Consider the following 16,901-nt stretch of genomic DNA (forward strand, 5'->3'; position numbering starts at 1 on the left):
TTTTAAGCCTGCCCCCCCGCCGTGTCCCGCCTGCCCCCCCCCGTGTCCCGCCTGCCCCCCCGCCTCGCCCCCCACTCCCCATTTGTCCTCTGTCCCCAAAGCTCGACGTCCCCGGGGCTCCTGCCCCCCTCCTTTGCTGCTGGGGGTACCCAGAGCCCCCCAGATTTTGTTTTTTGGGGGGGCTGGGTGGGGGTCCCAGGAAGGTGATGCGGGGGGCTCCATCCCCATCTTGGCTACCCTTCCCGCGGGGGGCCTCCCTTTTCCCCGGGTGCTTATGGGGGAGGCTGAACCCCGACTTACGGGGGGGGCCGAACCCCGAATTGTGGGGGTGCTGCTGCTACGGAGCGCTGCCGGCCTCCGTCCGCCAGGGGGCGCGGCGCGGCGCGGCGGGGCAGCGAGGGGCGGCGGGCAGAGCGGCGCCGCGGCCCAAGATGGCGCAGGCGGTGAATGTGGCGGAGCTGCCGCTGCCGCAGCTGGAGCTGCTCAAGGGGCAGCTGGACCAGGTGGGGCCGGCCGGGGCGGTGTGGGGAGAGCGGGGAGTGTGGGGAATGTGGGCCCGGAGCCGCCCGTGTGGGGCCGGGGGCTGCGGGGTGAGGTGTGGGGTTGGTGGGCCTGACAGCACTGGGGGGCCTGAGGGGGAAATTGTGCTGGAGGGAACCGGGCTGAGGGGATGTACTGGAGCGAACTGGGCTGGAGGGGGATGTGCTGGAGGGAACTGGGCTGGAGGGGGATGTACTGGAGTGAACTGGGCTGGGAGGGGATGTGCTGGAGCGAACCGGGCTGAGGGGATGTGCTGGAGCGAACTGGGCTGGGAGGGGATGTGCTGGAGGGAACCGGGCTGAGGGGATGTGCTGGAGGGAACCGGGCTGAGGGGATGTGCTGGAGTGAACTGGGCTGAGGGGATGTGCTGGAGTGAACTGGGCTGGAGGGGGATGTGCTGGAGTGAACTGGGCTGGAGGGGGATGTGCTGGAGCGAACCGGGCTGGGAGGGGATGGACTGGAGTGAACTGGGCTGGGAGGGGATGGACTGGAGCGAACTGGGCTGGGAGGGGATGGACTGGAGTGAACTGGGCTGGGAGGGGATGGACTGGAGTGAACTGGGCTGGAAGGGATGTGCTGGAGCGAACCGGGCTGGGAGGGGATGGACTGGAGTGAACTGGGCTGGGAGGGGATGGACTGGAGCGAACTGGGCTGGGAGGGGATGGACTGGAGTGAACTGGGCTGGGAGGGGATGTACTGGAGCGAACCGGGCTGGAGGGGATGGACTGGAGTGAACTGGGCTGGGAGGGATGTGCTGGAGCGAACCGGGCTGGGAGGGGATGGACTGGAGTGAACTGGGCTGGGAGGGGATGGACTGGAGCGAACCGGGCTGGGAGGGATGGACTGGAGTGAACTGGGCTGGGAGGGATGTGCTGGAGCGAACCGGGCTGGGAGGGGATGGACTGGAGTGAACTGGGCTGGGAGGGATGTGCTGGAGTGAACTGGGCTGGAAGGGGATGTACTGGAGCGAACCGGGCTGGGAGGGATGTGCTGGAGCGAACCGGGCTGGGAGGGGATGGACTGGAGTGAACTGGGCTGGGAGGGATGTGCTGGAGTGAACTGGGCTGGGAGGGGATGGACTGAACTGGGCTGGGAGGGATGTGCTGGAGTGAACTGGGCTGGGAGAGATGTGCTGGAGCGAACTGGGCTGGGAGGGGATGGACTGGAGCGAACCGGGCTGGAGGGGATGGACTGGAGCGAACCGGGCTGGAGGGGATGGACTGGAGTGAACCGGGCTGCAGGGCTGCCCGCCCCGGACCCCCAGCTCACAGCCCCCGCACCCCCAGGAGGTGGAATTCCTCTCGTCCTCCATTGCCCAGCTCAAGGTGGTGCAGACCAAGTACGTGGAAGCCAAAGATTGTCTCAACGTCCTCAACAAGAGCAACGAGGGTGAGTGGGACCCCCCTCAACCATCCCTGGGGGGGCCAGAGGCCGGTACCCCCCCACTTGGCTTCACTGGCTCTGGCTGCTCCCCCAAATCACTCCTTACCCCCCTCAAATCGCTCCTTCCTCCCCAGGGGTGACATTACCACCCCTTCCTGCTCGCAGGGAGTTTTGGGGGGGTCCCAGGGGGGCTGCTGGAGGGCCCCAGATGTTCCCCCACCCAGATGTTGAGGGCGCCCTCACCCCCCCACACTTGTGCTTTTCTCCCACAGGGAAGGACCTGCTGGTGCCGCTCACCAGCTCCGTATCCTTTCCTGCTCCCCACGGCCCCCCCAGTTCGCCCCCCCCAGGGCTGTTTGTGCCAAACCGGCCCCCCTGGGCTCCAGCCCTGGTTTTCCTGCTGGAGCCGTGTGTGTCGTGCCCCCCCGGTTTTCCCTGACCCCCCCTCCCAGATGTACGTCCCCGGGAAGCTCTCAGACGTTGAGCGCGTCCTCATCGACATCGGCACCGGCTACTACGTGGAAAAGGTGAGGGACGCACGTGGGGGGACGCTCTGGGGTTTGGGGGGGTGTCTCTCCACACCCTCCCTGGGGAACAGCCCCCCCTTATGCCCCTCTGCCCCCCACTCAGACAGCAGACGATGCCCGAGACTTTTTCAAGCGGAAAATCGACTTTTTAACCAAGCAGATGGAGAAGATCCAGCCGGCGCTGCAGGAGAAACACGCCATGAAGCAGGGTAAGCGCCTTCCTCCTGGGGGGGGCCCCCCAGCATCCCACCCCCCCAAAAAAAAACAATTCCCCAGCCCCCTTCTCTCCCCCCGCAGCCGTGGTGGAAATGATGAGCCAGAAGATCCAGCAGCTCACGGCGCTGGGAGCCGCGCAAGGGGCCACCGCCAAGGCGTAGCCTTCGGCCTCAGTCCCCCTTCCTCGCTGGGGCGGGAGCGGAGGCCGGGGGGGCCCTGGGGACACAGCACAGCCCCCCCAAGTCCTGCTTGTCCCCATCCCCCTTCTCCAGCGGCAATTCCCCCCCCCTAGTTTTTGGTAGGCAGCACCCGCTGCCGCAGAGCAGAATAAAGGAGATTTCTGGAAGCGGGGGGCTCCTGGGGGGGCCGTGTAGCTCTGCCATCTGGGACAGCTTTATCCCAGCCCCCCCACACACCCCCGTGGAGCTTTTTACACCCCCAACACAAAATAACCCACGTTCCCCAAACAGAAGGATTTTATTCCAAGGCCGTGTCCCCCCCACGTCCCCCCACGCCGGGGGCTTCTCCCCTACGCGCGTGTCCCCCCCGCTCCCTGTGCTCTATATGTACAGCTATAGGGTGCGAGCCCTGCAGGGGGGGTGCCGAGGCCCAGCCAGCGTCCGGGGGGGGCACGTGAAGCTCAGTGGGGCACGGGGTGGCTTAGTGTCACCTTGTCCCCTGCCCGCAGCACAGTCCGTGTGTCCCCTGGGGTGATGTCACCTTGTCCCTCTGCCCACAGCAATGTCCGTGTGTCCCCTGGCATGGTGTCACTGTGGCCTGCATCCCCTGGGGTGCTGTCACCATGTCCCTCGGCCCATGGCAATGTCCGTGTGTCCCCTGGCATGGTGTCACCATGTCCTTCCACCCATGACAATGTCTGTGTGTCCCTCTGCCCCTGTGTCCCCTGGGGTGGTGTCACTGTGTCCCTCTGCCCACAGCAATGTCCGTGTGTCCCCTGGCGTGCTGTCACTGTGTCCCTCCGCCCACGGCGATGTCCGTGTGTCCCTTGGCATGCTGTCACCGTGTCCTGCGTCCCCGGGCGTGCTGTCACTGCGTCCCTCCGCCCGTGACAATGTCCGTGTGTCCCCTGGCGCGCTGTCACCGTGTCCCTCCGCCCGTGACAATGTCCGTGTGTCCCCTGGCGCGCCGTCGCCGTGTCCTGCGTCCCCTGGCGCGCTGTCACCGCGTCCCCCCGCCCGCGGTGCCGCCGGCGCGCTCTTCAGCGCGCGAAGAGCGGCTTGTGCACGCGCTTGTGGCGGTTGAGCGTGGCGCTGCGGGCGAAGCTCTCCCCGCACTCCACGCAGATGAACGGCTCGTGCCCGTGCGCCTGCGCGCGGTGCCGCTCCAGCTCCCCGCCGTCCCCGCAGCTCTGCCCGCACTCGGGGCACGCCGCCGGCGCCGCGTGCACCCGCTGGTGCTTCAGCAGGTTGGTGCTCTGGGCGAAGCCGCGGCCGCACTGCCCGCAGCGGTGGGGCCGCGCGCCCGAGTGCGTGCGCTGGTGCTTGATGAGGTTCTTGCTCTGCGTGAAGCTCTTCCCGCACTGCCCGCAGCTGTACGGCTTCTCCCCGGTGTGGATGCGCTGGTGCTGGATGAGGTTGGAGCTCCAGCTGAAGCTCTTGCCGCAGTCCCCGCAGCGGTACGGCTTCTCGCCGGTGTGCGTGCGCCGGTGCTGCACCAGGTGGGAGTTCTGGCTGAAGCTCTTGCCGCACTCGCCGCAGGTGCTGGGCCGCTCGCCGGTGTGAGTCCGCTGGTGCCGCAGCAGCTTGGACCAGTGGCTGAAGCTCTTCCCGCACTCGTTGCAGATGAACGGCCGCTGGCGGCCCCCCCGCAGCCGCCCCCCGGCGCCTTCCCCGCCTTCCTCCTCCTCGCCGTAGCCCCCCGCCGACGAGGCGGCGGCCGAGCTGGGCTGCCCCCCCCGCTTTTTGGGTTTGGGGGGCAGGGGGCTGTGCGGGATGACGGTTTGGATGATTTCGTGGGGCAGCACCTCGTCCTCGCAGTCGCTCACGATGCCGTCGTCAGCTGTGGCGGGGGGAGGACACAGAGGCTGGCACCCGCCCGGGGACAAGCGCCCCCCCCCCCTGCCCGGGGCGGCTCCCCCCTCCCCGGCCCCCCGCGCCCCCTCCTCACCGATATAGACCCTCCGCACCATGTCCCCCTCGTCCGAGTCGTGCAGCTCCACCACGCACGGCTCCTCCTGCTCCATGGCCTGCGGGGCCGGGGGGGGGCCCTGAGCTCCCCCCGCCCACACGGGGGGGCCCTGAGCGTCCTCAGCCCACACGGGACCCCCCTAGCCCCCAAACCCACCCCAATTCCTCCCGCCCTGTTGCGATTTGTGTCCCCGTTCCTGTGTGTGGGGCCGTGCTGGAGCCGGGGGGGGTCAATGGGAATTGCTGGGGGGGGGGGCCCAGGTCCCTTTGTGTCCCCCCCCAGGTCCTGTCACACCACCCCAAATCCTCTTAGTCTGCTCCAAATCCCTCTGTGCCCCCCAAAATCCCTCTGTGGTGCCTCAAATCCCCTTGTACCCCCCTAAATCCCTCTGCCCCCCCCAATCCCCTTGTGCCACCTCACATCCATTTGTGCCCCCCCCAAATCCCTCTGTGCCCCCCATAAATCCCTCTGTGGCCCCCAAATCCCTCTGTGCCCCCCCATAAATCCCTCTGTGGCCCCCAAATCCCTCTGTGCCCCCTAAATCCCTGTGTCCCCCATAAATCCCTTTCTGCCCCCCCCAATCCCTGCGCCCCATCCCCCCCGCGTTACCTGAGCTCTGGGGGTGTCGGGGGGGTCCCACTGCGGCTCCGGCCGTGGCTCCAAGATCTGGGGGGGGGACACACAGATACGGGCGGTTACAGCCCCACAGTTGGGGGGTCACTTATGTGTCCCCCCCGCGGGGGTCCTGCAGCACCAGGGGGGTCCCCAAACCATCCCAGGGGGTCACTGAACCCCCCCAGTGTCCACGGAGCAGGGGGGGTCCCAGAGCCCGGTGGCGACTGGGGCTCTTTGCCCGGGGGGGGCTGAGTCTGCACCCCCCTGGGGTGTCCAGTGCACCCCAAAATTGCCTGAACCCCCCCCAAGGTGCCCGGTGCACCCCAAAGGTGTCTGCACCCCCTCCCGGGTTGTCTGGTGCACCCCCAAATTGCCTGGACCCCCCCCGGGCTGTCAAGTGCACCCCAGAAGTGGCTGCACCCCCCTCCCGGGGGACCTTGTGCACCCCAAAAGCACCTGAACTCCCATCCAGGGTTCCGGCTGCACCCCAAATGTGGTTTAACCCTCTGCAGGAGTGCCCAGGGCCCCCAAAAGCTGCCCAGTGCCCCCCCAGTTTGCCCAGTGCCCCCCAAAGCTGCCCAGTGCCCCCCAGTTTGCCCAGTGTCCCCCAAAGCTGCCCAGTGCCCCCCAGTTTGCCCAGTTCCCCCCAAAGCTGCCCAGTGCCCCCCAAAGCTGCCCAGTTCCCCCCAAAGCTGCCCAGTGCCCCCCAGTTTGCCCAGTGTCCCCCAAAGCTGCCCAGTGCCCCCCAGTTTGCCCAGTTCCCCCCAGTTTGCCCAGTGTCCCCCAAAGCTTCCCAGTGCCCCCCAGTTTGCCCAGTGTCCCCCAAAGCTGCCCAGTGCCCCCCAGTTTGCCCAGTTCCCCCCAGTTTGCCCAGTGTCCCCCAAAGCTTCCCAGTGCCCCCCAGTTTGCCCAGTGTCCCCCAAAGCTGCCCAGTGCCCCCCCAGTTTGCCCAGTGCCCCCCAAAGCTGCCCAGTGCCCCCCCAGTTTGCCCAGTTCCCCCCAGTTTGCCCAGTGTCCCCCAAAGCTTCCCAGTTCCCCCCAGTTTGCCCGGTGCCCCCCAGTTTGCCCAGTGCCCCCCAAAGCTGCCCAGTGCCCCCCCAGTTTGCCCAGTTCCCCCCAGTTTGCCCAGTGTCCCCCAAAGCTGCCCAGTTCCCCCCAGTTTGCCCAGTGTCCCCCAAAGCTGCCCAGTGCCCCCCAGTTTGCCCGGTGCCCCCCTGCAGACCCTGCAATGGGGTTCCAGGGGGGCCCTTTTGGGTCTAAATGGGCTGAAAACCCCAATTCCCCCCCCAGCTTTGCAGCGGGGGAAACTGAGGCACGGCGACCCCCCCCGGCCCCCCCGCGCGCCCCTAAACTGCCCCCCCCCCCACCCCCCAATTGGGGGGGAGCACAAAAAAGAGGGGCCGGGGCTGCCCCCCACGCGATCTGGGGGGACAAATGGGGCTGGGGGGGGCACATGCGCTGCAAGGCCGATGCAGCCCCCCCCCCATCCCCTCCCCCTGCCTCAGTTTCCCCCCCCAGCCCCCTGGGTATTTATTTGGGGGGGGGGGGGGCTGCGGCGCCGCGGTCGCGAAGCACAAAGGAAACCACAGCGCCGCGACCCCCCCCCCCCCGCATCCAGCACCGCGACCCCCCCAAACCCCGCGCCCCACGACGAGGGGGCGCCCCGTTTTTTTTTTCATGGGGGTCCCCCTTTCCTTCCCCCCCCATCCGAGCCCGAGGACGGCGCCTCATCCCCGCGTCCCCCCCGACTCACCGCAGCGCGTTCGGCTCCCGGGAGCGGATGGCGAGCGGGTTCGGCTGGTGTTCGGGGGGTCCCTGCTCCGGGGGGGGCAGCTGGGGGGTGGGAGGGCGGCCGAGGCCCCCGGGCTGGCGGCTGCGGTCGCGGGGGGGCCGGGAACAGGAAGGTCCCGGCGTCCTCCCGTCCCCCCCCCCGCCAGCCCCGGGCTTTGCTTCCGCTGGGCGAAGCGAGAAAATGGGGGAAAAAGCTCCGGAATTGGGGAATCCCCGCTCGCGACGCCCCCAAAACGCGCAGCCCGGGGGAGGCGGGGGGGGGAACGGGACACCCCCCCGGCCGACGGGGAAATTGTGGGTTTATCGGTTGATTTTTATGATTTTTATTTATTTATTTTGATCCCGCTCCGCTTGGAAAACGTTCCCGGGCTCGGCGGGGGTTTCACGAAGCTTTTTTTTTTGGGGGGGAGGGGGTGGGATTAAGGCGAAAATCAGCGGCCCCGCCGCCCCCCCCGCTTTGTGTAACGGCTCCGGCTCCGGCTCCAGCCCGGCGCGGTTTTTCCCCCCCCTCCGGCAAAATTTCAAAAAAAAAAAAAAAAAAAAAAGGTTGGAAATTATGCAACGCGGCCGGTGCCCTCGGTAGCGGGTTTGGGGGGGCCCGCCGCACCCCCTCTGTGCCCCCCGGCCCGGGGGGGGTCCCCGCGGCCCCGCCCTGGGGACACCGGCTGGCACTGTGGCGGGGTTGGCGCGGGGGCCACCGCCTGCGGCACCGGCGGCACCAAAACCTTCCCGCGGTGGCACCGGTGGCACCGGGGCCGTGCCAGCGCCGCCACCGCCTTGTCCCCGGCGGGGGGTGACATCCCCAAAACCGCGGCGGGGGGACGATGCTCAGCGAGCGCAGCTGCTTGGGGACATTTTATTAATCTTGTCGCCGGACCCCCGCACCGCAACGCTGGGTCCCCCACAGCCCCGCAGCTTTTGGGGTGCTCGGGGTGCAGGTACCGGCCCCCCCTTGGTGAGGACTCACCCCCCATGGGATCAATGGGGAAGTTGGTGGCTTTTTAGTGGCTTTTTAGCAGCTTTTGTGCCCCGCTGTCCCTGTCCTTGGGTTGGTGACAAGGTGACAGTCCCGTGTGTCCCCCCCTGGGCATGGTGACACCTCAGGGTCACCCCCCTGGCTGGGGGGGGCAGGAGGAGGGGGGTGTCAATAGGGGGTCCCCAACAAAGGGGGTGCCCGGAGAAGCCTCTGGACCAGCTCGTGACGACCACGGGATCCAACCGGGCGGTAAAACGGGGTCCCCCCAACGACCCCCCCTTGGGGCGTCTGGGAGCAGCGGGACCGTGAGCGGAGCCCCCCCGGGATGGAGGGACCTCGTCTGCTCCTCGGGGGGGATTTTCCTTGGGGTCCATCGCTGAGCGAGTCCCGACCCCCCGGCCGAGAGGAAACGGCCTCAGGTTGCGTCGGGGGAGGTTGAGATGGAAATTTGGGGTGATTTCTTCCCCAAAGGGCATTGCCCAGGCTGCCCAGGGCGGTGCTGGAGTCGCCATCCCTGGGGGGGGTTGAAAAGGTGTTTGGATGAGGTTCAGGGACACGGGTTAGTGCTGGAGTTGGGTTATGGTTGGACTCGATGATCCTGAGGGTCTCTGCCAACCAAAATGATTCTGTGATTCTATGAAATTGAGGTGATGCTGGGGAAACTGGGGTGATGCTGGGAAACACCTTGTAGAAGAGGAAACGGCCCCGAGTTGCGCCGGGGAGGCTGAGGGTGGAAATTTGGGGTGATTTCTTCCCCAAAGGGCTGTGGGGCATTGACCAGGCTGCCCAGGGCGGTGCTGGAGTCGCCATCCCTGGGGGGGTTGAACAGACGAGGTTCTTGGGGACATTTTAGCGCCAGCGTTGGGTGAACGGTTGGACTCGATGATCCTGAGGGGCTTTTCCACCCAAAACGATCCTGCGATTCTATTCAGATCACCGTTACTCTCGCGCGGTCGCACAATAACCCCCCACGTGTGTCCCAGCCCGCGGTTTGTGGTGTTGTCCCAGCACCGAATCGTTCGGACAAACCCAGTTTCCAACTGGTTTCTGGGCTGAGCTGCTCCGGCCAGAATCGAGTCTGTTTGGAGCTTGTTTGCCTTAAATTGGGGTGGCACCTCCATGACAACCCCAAAAGTCGTCCCCACCCTGCAGCCACATCCCCATATCCCCATCCCAGTGTCCCCATCCCGGTGTCCCTGTCCCCATCTCTGCATCTTCATCCTGGTGTCCCAATCCCCATCCCAGTGTCCCCATCCCAGTGTCCCCATCCCAGTGTCCCCATCCCCATCCCAGTGTCTCCATCCCTGTCCCAATATCCTCACCCTGCTGTTCCTGTCCCCATCCCTGCATCCTCATTGTGGTGTCCCTGTCCCCATCCCAGTGTCCCCGTCCCCATCCCAGTGTCTCCATCCCAGTGTCTCCATCCCCATCCCAGTATCCTCATCCTGGTATCCCTCTCCCCATTCCAGTGTCCCCATCCCTGCATCCCCATCCCAGTGTCTCCATCCCCATCCCAGTATCCTCATCCTGGCATCCCTGTCCCCACCCCAGTGTTCCCATGCCTGCATCCCCATCCCAGCATCTCCATTCCCATCCCAGTGTCCCCATTCCCATCCCGTTGTCCTCGTCCCCGTCATGCCACGTGCAGCTTCTGGTGCCGCCGCAGCTGGGCCTTGTGGCGGAACCCGTCCCCGCACTCCCCGCAGACGTGGGGCCGCTCGTCGCTATGGGTGCGGCGGTGCCGGATGAGGTTGGAGCTGACGCTGAAGCGCTTCCCACACTCTCCGCAGCCGTACGGCTTCTCGCCCGTGTGCGTCCGCTGGTGCTGGACCAGCGCCGAGCTCTCGCTGAAGCGCTTCCCGCAGGCGCCGCAGCCGTACGGCTTCTCGCCGGTGTGGATGCGCTGGTGGGTGAGCAGGTTGGAGTTCTGGCTGAAGCCCTTGCCGCAGGCGCCGCAGGTGTACGGCTTCTCGCCGGTGTGGGTGATCTGGTGCCGCGCCAGGTCCGAGCTGCGGCTGAAGCCCTTCCCGCACTCGCTGCAGATGGTGGGGCGCAGGCGGCCCCCCCGCAGCCCCAGCAGCTCCGTCAGCGGCGCCAGGGCCCCCGCGCGTCCCGGCGTTTTGGCAGGACCGCGCGCCGGTGGTTTCCGTCGCGGCCTCGGGGGGCTGGGGGGGGCTGTGGGGAGACGGGACCTGGGAGCTGGGGGGGCAGGACGGGTGGCACCGAGGGCTGGGGGACACGGCCGGGGCTGCGGCCCCTCTGTGCTGTCCCCGTCCCAACTGCAACTTCCCCAGCCCCTCCGCCCTTCTCCAGCCCTTTTCCACCTTCCCCATCCCTTTTTCCACCTTCCCCATCCCTTTTTCCGCCCTCTCCATCCCTTTTCCCACCTTCCCCATCCCTTTTCCACCTTCCCCATCCCTTTTCCACCTTCCCCATCCCTTTTTCCACCTTCCCCATCCCTTTTCCACCTTCCCCATCCCTTTTTCTGCCTTCTCCAGCCCCTTTTCCACCTGTTCCATAATTCCCCTCTCCAACCCCACAGTGCAGGATCGGGACATCCCTGCACCCCGGGACTGGGGTACCCCCATGTTGGCAGACTGGGGCACCCCTGGGGTTGGGGTACCCCCCATGCCATGGGAACAGGACACCCCCCCATCCCTGGGGCACCCCCATACCCTGGGATCGGGGTACCCCCCACCACAGGAACGGGGATCCCCACACCCAGGGTTGGGGTGACCCCCCCGTCGCTGGGTCAGGGCAGGTCCACGGGGAGCCCCAAAAAGGACTCACCACCCCCAGCATGACACGGGGACGCCCCACGGGGGGGGCTCACCTGCCGACGTCCCCTGTGGCCGCTCGCTGTCCTGGGGGGTCTGGGGGCCCTGGGCGGGCGACCCCCCCTCTGTGTCCATCGCCACCTCCCCAGCACACTCAGATGGGGGGGCCCTGCTGGGGGCAAAGAGATGGGGTGACACGGTGGCACCCCGAGGGGGTCCCGCCCCCCGCCCCCTTTCCTCCCCTGATGCTGGGGGGGGCACAGCCAGGGGTTGGGGTTCGAACATCCCCCTCCCCATCCCAACAACATCCCCCCCCCCGCCATGCCCCCCCCATCATGGAGAGACCCCCCGTAAGCTGGGGGGGGGTCACGCTCCCCCCCGCCTCCACCGCGAGCATCGCCGCCATTCCGGGGGGCACCGCCAAGGGGAAAACCGCGGCGGGAGCGGGGGCCTGTCCATCCGCCGTTTTTGTTTTTGGGGGGGGGTTCCCGGCCATGACTCACCGGTGCGGGCGGGGGGCCCGGGGGGGCGCGGGGGGCGGCGGGGAGCGGCGGGTGGGCCGGAGCAGGAGCGGGGAGGCCGCCATGGACGGGCCGCGGCTCATGGCCGCCCTCGGCTGCCGAGCGGCGCAGCGGCACGGCCGGGGGGCTCCGGCCCCGCCACCCCCCGTGGCACCCCCGTGGCACCCCCCAACCTGCAACCCCCATGGCACCCCCGTGGCACCCGCCATGTCACTCCCCAACCTGCAAACCCCCCATGTCACCCCCAATCTGCAAACCTCCATGTCACCCCCCCATGGCACCCCCCAACCTGCAAACCCCCCATGTCACCCCCAACCTGCAAACCCCCCCATGGCACCCCCCCATGGCACCCCCCAACCTGCAAACCCCCATGTCACCCCCAATCTGCAAACCTCTATGTCACCCCCCCATGTCACTCCCCAACCTGCAAACCCCCCAACCTGCAACCCCCCGATGTCACCCCCTATGTCACCCCCCAACCTGAAACCCCCCATGTAACCCCCCATGTCACCCCCCAACCTGAAACCCCCCGATGTCACCCCCCATGTCACCCCCCAACCTGAAACCCCCTGATGTCACCCCCCATGTCACCCCCCAACCTGAAACCCCCCGATGTCACCCCCCATGTCACCCCCCAACCCACCATGATGAACAGACGCCCCCCAGGGGGACACAGCCAAGGGCTGCAGGAAGATTTGGGGTTCCCCCCCCATCATTGGGGTGGTCGGGGGGGGTTTAAGGTGTCCCCCCCGCCCTGGTGAGTTGGGGGGGAGGTTGGGGTGTGTGTCCCCCCCTTGGTGTGTCCATCTTTGGGGGAACAGGGACCTTCTGGGGGTCACACAGGGTTTGCATCTGGGGGGGGGGGACATTGTCACAGCCCTGTCCCCATGGTGGGACACCCCCGGGGGGGATTTTGGGGAGAACAACTCGTGTTGTGCAGGGGCAGCGAACTGGGAAACTGAGGCACGGGGCGGGGGGGACATGGGGGTGCTGGGGTGAGTTCAGAGGAGGGAACGGGGCTGAGGGTGGAAATTTGGGGTGATTCCTTCCCCAAAGGGCATTGCCCAGGCTGCCCAGGGCGGTGCTGGAGTCGCCATCCCTGGGGGGGTTTAAAAAGTGTTTGGATGAGGTTCAGGGACACGGGTTAGTGCTGGAGTTGGGTTATGGTTGGACTCGATGATCCTGAGGGTCTCTGCCAACCGAAACGATTCTGTGATTCTATGAAACTGGGGTGATGCTGGGGAAACTGGGGTGATGCCGGGAAACACCTTGTAGAAGAGGAAACGGCCCCAAGTTGCACCAGGGGACGCTGAGGGTGGAAATTTGGGGTGATTTCTTCCCCAAAGGGCATTGCCCAGGCTGCCCAGGGCGGTGCTGGAGTCGCCATCCCTGGGGGGGTTGAACGCACGAGGTTCTTGGGGACATTTTAGCGCCAGCGTTGGGTGAACGGTTGGATCAATGAGCTTGAGGGGCTTTTCCACCCAAAATGCTTCTGTGGGTCGCAACATGGGGCAGCCCCTGAGCTCCTGCCATGGGGGAAAAACCCCATTTCTGCCATTTTTCTGTCGCAGCCGAGCAGGACGGGACGGAATCCGTTCGATCCATAGAGCTCCAAATGCTGCCATGATGTCCCTGGACCACCCGAAGGTCCCTTCCAACCCAAACCCTTCTGTGACCCACACCTCGACCCACAGCGCAAAACACCGACTAAAAACAACGGGTTTGTGCCCCCATGAACAGGACCCTGAACTCCAGAGGGACGTTTGTTCCCAGCTCGCATCCCCGGGCACAAAGCCGCAGGCGAGTGTGCAAATATATGTGCAAATCTATTCAAATGTCTGTGGATTAACGCGCTTGCGTGTGGTTATAGAGCTGCACATGGCTTTTAATCAGGTCTCTGTGTGTGATTTAACTTCTGAGCACTGCGCGACCCCTGACACCATCACGCCGCCAAGTCACTTGTTAAATTATAACAAACCCCTTTGAACTGCTTTAAATAATTTTGTTAATCAGCTGTCGATCGAGCCTTATTAAAAAATCATCTATTAAACTGGTGACCGACCCAAATAAGTTTTCAAGTGCTGCTGAGCCAAAACAGGGGTGATATTGAATGTTGTGGTGCCACTCGGGCCCAGGGCGCTCTGGGGGTGCACCAGGCCCCGTTGCCATGGCAACGCCGGGGTCGAGCCACCGGAACCGAGCGGATGCGCAGGGAGAGGGCGGATTGGTGGAGAGCCCGGGCGGGGGCGGGGCTTACGGCCGGGAGCGCCTGACGATTGGAGGAGAGCTACGCAAGGGGGCGGGATCTCCGAAGGCGGGGACGAAACAGCAGGGAGGAGGCGGAGCCTCGAGGGAAGCCGCAATGCGATTGGCGGAGAGGTGGGCGGGGAGGGCGTGCGCCGCTGCTCAGGGCTCGTCACTTCCGGGTAGCGGCAGTTTCCGCCTCCCGCCGGGGCTGGGGCGGCCGCGCTGGGATCCCCGGGACCCTCCGGGGCCTCCCGACCCCTCCCGGCCCCGCGGAACCTCCCCCGGGGCCTCCCCGACCCCCCGCGGCGCTCGGTGCGGCCCGGGCAGCTCTTCCCGCAGGGGCATGCGGAGGCGGCGGCGGCCGCGCTATGTGGTACATCATGCAGAGCATCCAGAGCAAGTACTCGCTGTCCGAGCGCCTCATCCGCACCATCGCCGCCATCCGCTCCTTCCCGCGGGACAACGTGGAGGATCTGATCGGCAGGGTGAGCCGGGGCCGGGCTGCGGGTGGCGCTCCCCGCTGCTTAGTCCCCCGTCGGGGTGAGGGTCTTGCGGCTGTGCCCCGTCTTGGGAGCTTCCCCTCGGCCCAGGTCGTTCTGAGGGGCTGAGCCCCACCGACCCGGGCCCTGCTGAGCTGTTTTGGGTGGCAAATGTCTTAACCCCGCTCGGGGACGCCCTTCCCAAGCCCCGGGTGCCCCTCGGGGCCTCGCTGGCGGCATTTGAGCAGCTGCCGGTTTATTTACCGGAAGCAAAACATCCCATTTGCCCCAGCCCCCCTGCTCCGTGCCCGCTGGTGGCCTCGCAGCAGCCGTTCCCTGTCATCCCCTGGGGACACCGAACCTCAGCACGGGTTATTCCACTCCCCTGCGGCACCCCGGGGTCCTCAGGCATCGTTTAGTGACAGTTAATTAAAATCAAGCCTGGGAGCAGAAAAACAGACCGTCAAACTCCGCGCAACTGCCGTTCCCAGCCTGAAAACAAACCCCGGGCATTACGCCGGGTGTCTATTAATAAACCTCTCCTAACGACGCAAACTGAGGCGCGTTGGGCGCTGGCTGAGGGGGTGGGAAAGGGTGGCGGTCGGGAGGGGTTTTGCTAATCCCGGTTTCCCGGTGCTCTCGCAGGGCGCGGACGTGAACGGGATGCATGGCACCCTGAAACCGCTGCACTGCGCCTGCATGGTGGCTGACACCGACTGCGTGGAGCTGCTGCTGCAGAAGGGAGCGGAGGTAAAGGCTTTTAGTTGAATAAAAAATAAAAAGTCCTTTGGAAAAGGGGCAGGGAAGTCAGGGTTGGTGGCGGGTGAGGTTTGAGCTGATATTTTAAAATGGTGCCAGTTTCATGCCCCCTCGCAGGGGCCCAGGGGAAGGTTTATGGTCCCTGGAGGGAGTGAAATGTTTGTGCCTGAGACCTCGGGGTGCGTGTTCCTCTGGGGGGGAGGGAAGTTTTGTGGTGGGAGAATGAAAACCCAGGCATTGCCTCATTTTTGACACTCCTGGCAGGTCATACCCACACTGCCTTATTTTGCTGTCGAGTAAACTTGGGATGTGGAAATGATTTTGTGCAGCAGCGGTGGAGCTTCCCCTGAGCCCAGCAGGAGCAGGGGTACCCCAGTGACCCCCGAATCATCGAATCACAGGATTGTTTTGGGTGGAAAAGCCCCTCAAGCTCATCAAGTCCAACCATTACCCCAACCCTGTCACTAAAATGTCCCCAAGAACCTAATCTGTCCAACCCCTCCAGGGATGGTGACTCCACCACTGCCCTGGGCAGCCTGTTCAATGCCCAACAGCCCTTTAGGGGAGAAATTACCCCAAATTTCCACCCTCAACCTCCTTCTCCAGCCTCTTCCCCAGCTCTGTTCTGTTCTCTGAAGTCACTCCAGCACCTCAAGCTCTTTTTTGGCATGAGGGGTCCAAAACTGCCCCCAGGATTCACAGTTTGGCTTCCCCAGTGCCCAGCGCAGGGACGATCACTGCCCTGGGCCCGCTGGGACCTTTTTGGCCGCTCTGGCTCACGTTGAGCCGCTGTCACCAACACCCCCAGCCCCTTTTCCACCTTTCCGGCCACTCTTCCCCAAACCCGCAGCATTTAATCCTTTCCCTCCCGTTCTCAGGTCAACGCCCTGGACGGCTACAACCGCACGGCCCTTCACTACGCGGCGGAGAAGGACGAGACGTGCGTGGAAATCCTGCTGGAGTACGGGGCCGATCCCAACGCGCCTGACGGCAACAAGGACACGCCGCTGCACTGGGCCGCCTTCAAGAACAACGCCGAGTGCGCGCGGTCGCTGCTGGAGAACGGCGCCCGCGTGAACGCCCGCGATTACAACGCCGACACGCCGCTCAGCTGGGCCGCCATGAAGGGCAATCTGGAGAGCGTCAGCGTCCTGCTCGACTTTGGCGCGGAGGTTCGGGTGACGAATCTGAAAGGCCAGACCCCCATCTCGCGCCTGGTGGCGTTGCTGGTGCGGGGCTTGGGGACGGAGCGCGAGGATTCCTGCTTCGAGCTCCTGCACCGCGCCGCTGGGCATTTCGAGCTGAGGAAGAACGGCAGCATGCCCTGGGAGGTGACGAGGGATCCGCAGCTCTGCCAAAAGCTCACCCTGCTCTGCTCGGCGCCCGGGACGCTGCAGACGCTGTCGCGTTACGCCGTCCGCCGCAGCCTGGGCGTGCGGTTCCTGCCCGAGGCCGTGGAGCAGCTGCCCTTGCCCGCCAGCCTCAAGGAATACGTTTTGCTCCTCAGCTGAGCTGTAAAACGAGGCGCCGGGGCTCGAGGCGCCGGCGTTCAGCTCCTCTTCCTCACCGCTTCGTCGTGGCAGCGCCAGGAGTGAGCTCGATGGGTTGATTTGTGACCGGCGGGTTCCGATTCCCCTCCCCGGTCGCGGTTTTCATCCTGGGGACGCGCCGGTGTCACTCGTGGGTGGCTCCACGTCGTCTCTCTGCCCGCAACACGCGCTCACCGGCTCCTCCACGCGCCTTCCCCCCGATTTTTGGCCTTGTGAGATGAACCACCCCAATTAATGGCAAATTATATCCCCGCTGTTGGATTAACCTGGGGGTTTTTTTTCCCTTTTTTTTTTTTTTGCGTTCGGGGTGCAGGAGAAACAGGGAAAAATCTCTTTTTAGAGATGGGAAATGAAGGTGTTGTCAGACATGGA

At 65.4% G+C, this 16,901-nt stretch overlaps 3 protein-coding genes across 3 annotated transcripts; 2 read left to right on the top strand and 1 right to left on the bottom strand.

The window, feature by feature from the left end:
- Positions 1-404: 404 nt before the first annotated feature.
- On the top strand, positions 405-3,083 carry PFDN5 (prefoldin subunit 5). The gene is made up of 6 exons (XM_065654364.1): positions 405-503; positions 1,827-1,929; positions 2,196-2,227; positions 2,376-2,450; positions 2,554-2,659; positions 2,748-3,083. The coding sequence occupies exons 1-6, from the start codon at positions 432-434 to the stop codon at positions 2,825-2,827; spliced, it is 468 nt and encodes a 155-aa protein (XP_065510436.1). The 5' UTR covers positions 405-431; the 3' UTR covers positions 2,828-3,083.
- A 56-nt stretch (positions 3,084-3,139) lies between these two features.
- Positions 3,140-11,489, bottom strand: LOC136000406 (zinc finger protein 391-like). Its single transcript, XM_065654186.1, has 7 exons — positions 11,477-11,489; positions 11,030-11,142; positions 9,832-10,371; positions 7,183-7,481; positions 5,424-5,480; positions 4,794-4,872; positions 3,140-4,685 (listed from the first exon to the last, which is right to left on the bottom strand). Exons 2-7 carry the CDS (start codon positions 11,106-11,108, stop codon positions 3,886-3,888), a joined length of 1,854 nt encoding a protein of 617 aa, XP_065510258.1. The 5' UTR covers positions 11,109-11,142; positions 11,477-11,489; the 3' UTR covers positions 3,140-3,885.
- Positions 11,490-13,929: 2,440 nt separating this feature from the next.
- Positions 13,930-16,794, top strand: ASB8 (ankyrin repeat and SOCS box containing 8). The gene is made up of 3 exons (XM_065654509.1): positions 13,930-14,226; positions 14,866-14,970; positions 15,858-16,794. The coding sequence occupies exons 1-3, from the start codon at positions 14,110-14,112 to the stop codon at positions 16,488-16,490; spliced, it is 855 nt and encodes a 284-aa protein (XP_065510581.1). The 5' UTR covers positions 13,930-14,109; the 3' UTR covers positions 16,491-16,794.
- Positions 16,795-16,901: the final 107 nt, after the last annotated feature.

The sequence above is a fragment of the Caloenas nicobarica genome, chromosome 33 (assembly GCF_036013445.1).
Source record: "Caloenas nicobarica isolate bCalNic1 chromosome 33, bCalNic1.hap1, whole genome shotgun sequence".
In the NCBI taxonomy this organism is placed as follows: Eukaryota; Metazoa; Chordata; class Aves; order Columbiformes; family Columbidae; genus Caloenas; species Caloenas nicobarica.

What these genes read in the sequence shown, in the direction of transcription:
- LOC136000406 (XM_065654186.1), bottom strand. Translation starts at nt 11,108, where the DNA reads ATGGACACAGAGGGGGGGTCGCCCGCCCAGGGCCCCCAGACCCCCCAG. An exon ending in CCGACACCCCCAGAGCTCAG is followed by an intron (nt 4,873 to 5,423) that starts GTAACGCGGGGG and finishes CCGGCCCCGCAG; the next exon opens with GCCATGGAGCAGGAGGAGCC. An exon ending in GGTGCGGAGGGTCTATATCG is followed by an intron (nt 4,686 to 4,793) that starts GTGAGGAGGGGG and finishes CCCCCGCCACAG; the next exon opens with CTGACGACGGCATCGTGAGC.
- PFDN5 (XM_065654364.1), top strand. Translation starts at nt 432, where the DNA reads ATGGCGCAGGCGGTGAATGTGGCGGAGCTGCCGCTGCCGCAGCTGGAG. An exon ending in CCTCAACAAGAGCAACGAGG is followed by an intron (nt 1,930 to 2,195) that starts GTGAGTGGGACC and finishes TTTCTCCCACAG; the next exon opens with GGAAGGACCTGCTGGTGCCG. An exon ending in TGGTGCCGCTCACCAGCTCC is followed by an intron (nt 2,228 to 2,375) that starts GTATCCTTTCCT and finishes CCCCCCTCCCAG; the next exon opens with ATGTACGTCCCCGGGAAGCT.
- ASB8 (XM_065654509.1), top strand. Translation starts at nt 14,110, where the DNA reads ATGTGGTACATCATGCAGAGCATCCAGAGCAAGTACTCGCTGTCCGAG. An exon ending in TGGAGGATCTGATCGGCAGG is followed by an intron (nt 14,227 to 14,865) that starts GTGAGCCGGGGC and finishes GTGCTCTCGCAG; the next exon opens with GGCGCGGACGTGAACGGGAT. An exon ending in TGCTGCAGAAGGGAGCGGAG is followed by an intron (nt 14,971 to 15,857) that starts GTAAAGGCTTTT and finishes TCCCGTTCTCAG; the next exon opens with GTCAACGCCCTGGACGGCTA.